At 37.9% G+C, this 3,073-nt stretch overlaps 1 protein-coding gene across 1 annotated transcript; it reads left to right on the top strand.

The window, feature by feature from the left end:
- The first annotated feature begins 1,132 nt into the window (after positions 1 to 1,132).
- On the top strand, positions 1,133 to 2,556 carry LOC133878278 (E3 ubiquitin-protein ligase PUB23-like). Its single transcript, XM_062316813.1, has one exon. It carries the CDS (start codon positions 1,226 to 1,228, stop codon positions 2,420 to 2,422), a length of 1,197 nt encoding a protein of 398 aa, XP_062172797.1. The 5' UTR covers positions 1,133 to 1,225; the 3' UTR covers positions 2,423 to 2,556.
- The last annotated feature ends 517 nt before the right edge of the window (positions 2,557 to 3,073 follow it).

Here is a 3,073-nt window from a genome sequence, read left to right as displayed (position 1 = left end):
CTTGGGTTTCGTGGATTACGATCTGTGAATAGAAAAATGGTTTTGTTGGCAGCTTCCACAGCCATAAAAAAAACATCTTAAATATTGAAGCTGTAGCAATTAATTTGCCATGCATGCATGGCATGTTACAGCAATAACAGTTAACGGTAATGAAGTTAATTAGTCAAATTAACAATAAAAAGAAAATCCCATGCACGTTACGAAATCGTTTTCGGTTGACTCAGTTCCTTTTTCTTTATGAATTTATTAGAGTATAATTTATGGCAGCAGCCGAGAAATGCGTGGGAGCCCCATTTTCCCCACGACAAGCTGTCGGTACCAGATGCAATATTGCAGCGTCAAGCTCCAGCTCCAGCTCCAGCCAGAGAGACAATATTACTCGATATATATACAAGTTCAACAATTTTTGCTGTCTGATTATTAATTATCAATTTAAACACTAAATGTGATAATTTTTTAGAGAATATAAGTAAGTAATTGTGAGAAATCATTTATGAAAAGACTCACCTAATCAGATGACTAGATCTCATAAATGATCTCTCAGCTCAAATTTTTTTAAATTCAGACAAATAACTATAAACGATTTCTAATATCTAATTGCGAAAACTAACCTAACCGAATAAGTGAGTTTCATAAATAATTTCTCATAGACAAATAACTGCAGACGATTGTAATCTCTCTTTCACATTTTTTTTTTTTTAATGAATTTTGACAGTCGACCGACCTTTTAATTAAATACAAGTAAATCCTAAATATAAGAGCTTTTCCCACATTTTTTTGTTTAAATTAATAAAAAATTGTTTGAGATTCAATTCATTATATTTGTGTCTTGGAGAAAGGAAGTCAAAAGCTCGATGCCCAATTGGGTTAGGCTCCCTTTCCCTTGCAACACCGACTCTCCCCCCCAAGACTTCTTATTGATCATTCATTTATGATTCCGCCAACCAGTCAGTCATTTATTTATTTATTTGAATTTTTCTTCCTTCCTGGAACTCTCTCTCTCTCTCTCTCTCTCTCTCTCAATTTCCGTGTATTGACTTTATGATCATTTAAACAACTTGCATCAACTCCCTTCTTATGGTATAAAAGCAGCAACTTCTGTAATACAAACTTCAATAAAGCCAAGGTTTGAAGCCACATATCCTAAATCTAGCCAAATTCCAGCTTCTCTGGATTGCCTTCTTTGATTTCTTTTCACATTGTTGTTCAAACCTTTCAGCTTGAAATGGACGAAATTGATGTTCCCTCTCATTTTCTTTGCCCCATATCAATGGAGCTGATGAGAGATCCGGTCACGGTCTCAACCGGGATAACCTACGATCGAGAAAACATTGAGAGATGGTTATTCTCATGCAAGAACAACACTTGCCCTGCAACAAAGCAAGCTTTAAGCAGCACAGAAGTTACACCAAATCATACTCTGCGGCGGTTGATCCAAGCATGGTGCACCCTCAACGCTTCCCATGGCATTGAACGCATTCCAACACCAAAGCCACCGGTTGACAAATCCCAAATCGTCAAACTCCTCAACGAAGCGAAGGAGTTTCCAAATATGCAACTCATTTGCCTCAGAAGGCTCAGATCTATTGCCTTCGAAAGCGAAAGGAACAAGAGGTGTTTAGAGGCAGCTGGTGGAGTTGTTGAATTCTTGGCCTCAATCATACAGGATGGCAGCAATATTGACATTGCTATTGAAATCCTTTCCACTCTTAAAATCTCGGAAACACATCTCAAAAATCTCGTAAACAATGATGGTGATCATCAATTTGTGGAGTCCTTAGTGCAAGCTCTGAAGATGGGAAATTGCCAATCTAGAGCTTCCACAACCGTGCTATTGAAGTCAATGTTCGAAGTTGCTGATCCTAACCAAATGATGAGCATCAAACGCGAATTCTTCAGGCAGATAGTTTGTGTTTTACATGACAAGATCTCTCCACAAGCCTCTAAGGCGGCATTGAAGCTTCTTGTGGAGCTTTGTCCGTGGGGAAGAAACCGAATCAAAGCAGTCGAAGGCGGCGCAACTGTAGTCTTGATAGAGCTACTTATTGAGGCATCAGAAAGAAGAGTGTGTGAGCTTCTGCTTGTTGTTCTTGATCAGCTTTGTGGCTGCGCCGAAGGGCGGGCAGAATTGTTGAAGCACGCGGCGGGGCTGGTGGTTGTGTCTCAGAAAATACTTAGGGTTTCTCATATGGCGACTGATAGGGCGGTGAGAATTCTGTCTTTAGTTTGTAGGTTCTCGGCTACTTCTAGAGTTCTTCAAGAAATGTTGCAATTGGGTGTTGTGTCCAAGTTGTGTATGGTGCTTCAAGTTGATAGTAGTTTGAAAAGCAAGGAGAGGGCTAGGGAGATCCTCAAATTGCACTCTAAGGTTTGGAAGAATTCTTCTTGTATTCCTTCTCATTTGCTTTCATCTTATCCATAAGCCAGACATGCTTAACTCCACGTATTTTTGTAAGTCAAAAGAAAAGGGAATGATTAGGGCGATCTCATAATTTTTGGTATGTAAAGATACATTGTTAGGTGCTCCGTTTTATTGTTTCATGCCTCAAACTTAAACCAGCTTCTTGATAAGAGCTATATATATATATATATATATATATATATATATATATATATATTTTGGTGTACACAACCGGAATTAGGCGTGGAAGAGAAAACTACGGTTTGGTTTGATAACACTTTTTTGATGATTTTTTTTTTTTTTTTTTGATTAAAAAAAGTGACAACACTTCCTGCAAATTTCTTGTGTTAGAAAAATGGGTTTGAAGTGGTGTCCAAAAAAGAAATATTCGTAGCTAGGTTTGTTATTCTTTGAGATCTAGAAGCTGGCATGGGTCATGCTTTTTTTGGTCAATGGAACCTTTTTGAACATGCCATTCTTCGTTATTACGTTCCTCGTACTTGAACCAGTTAAGTGCAGAAGAAATTGATCTATCTTTCCATGCATGCAACGAAGGAGGTCTCGCTAATCTTTTGACTTTTCTTGCTTGTTGCTGTTCTATATATGAAAATTTCCCTGTAATTAATATAAGTCTCTAAAATTCAAAGAAAGCAGCTGAATACTACCTGTTCA

This window comes from Alnus glutinosa, chromosome 9 (assembly GCF_958979055.1).
Source record: "Alnus glutinosa chromosome 9, dhAlnGlut1.1, whole genome shotgun sequence".
NCBI lineage: Eukaryota > Viridiplantae > Streptophyta > Magnoliopsida > Fagales > Betulaceae > Alnus > Alnus glutinosa.
The sequence above is the reverse complement of the archived record's forward strand: the minus strand, read 5'-3'. Positions and strand labels throughout refer to the sequence as shown.

Excerpts from the sequence above, each read along its gene's own strand:
- LOC133878278 (XM_062316813.1), top strand. The coding sequence starts at position 1,226 with ATGGACGAAATTGATGTTCCCTCTCATTTTCTTTGCCCCATATCAATG.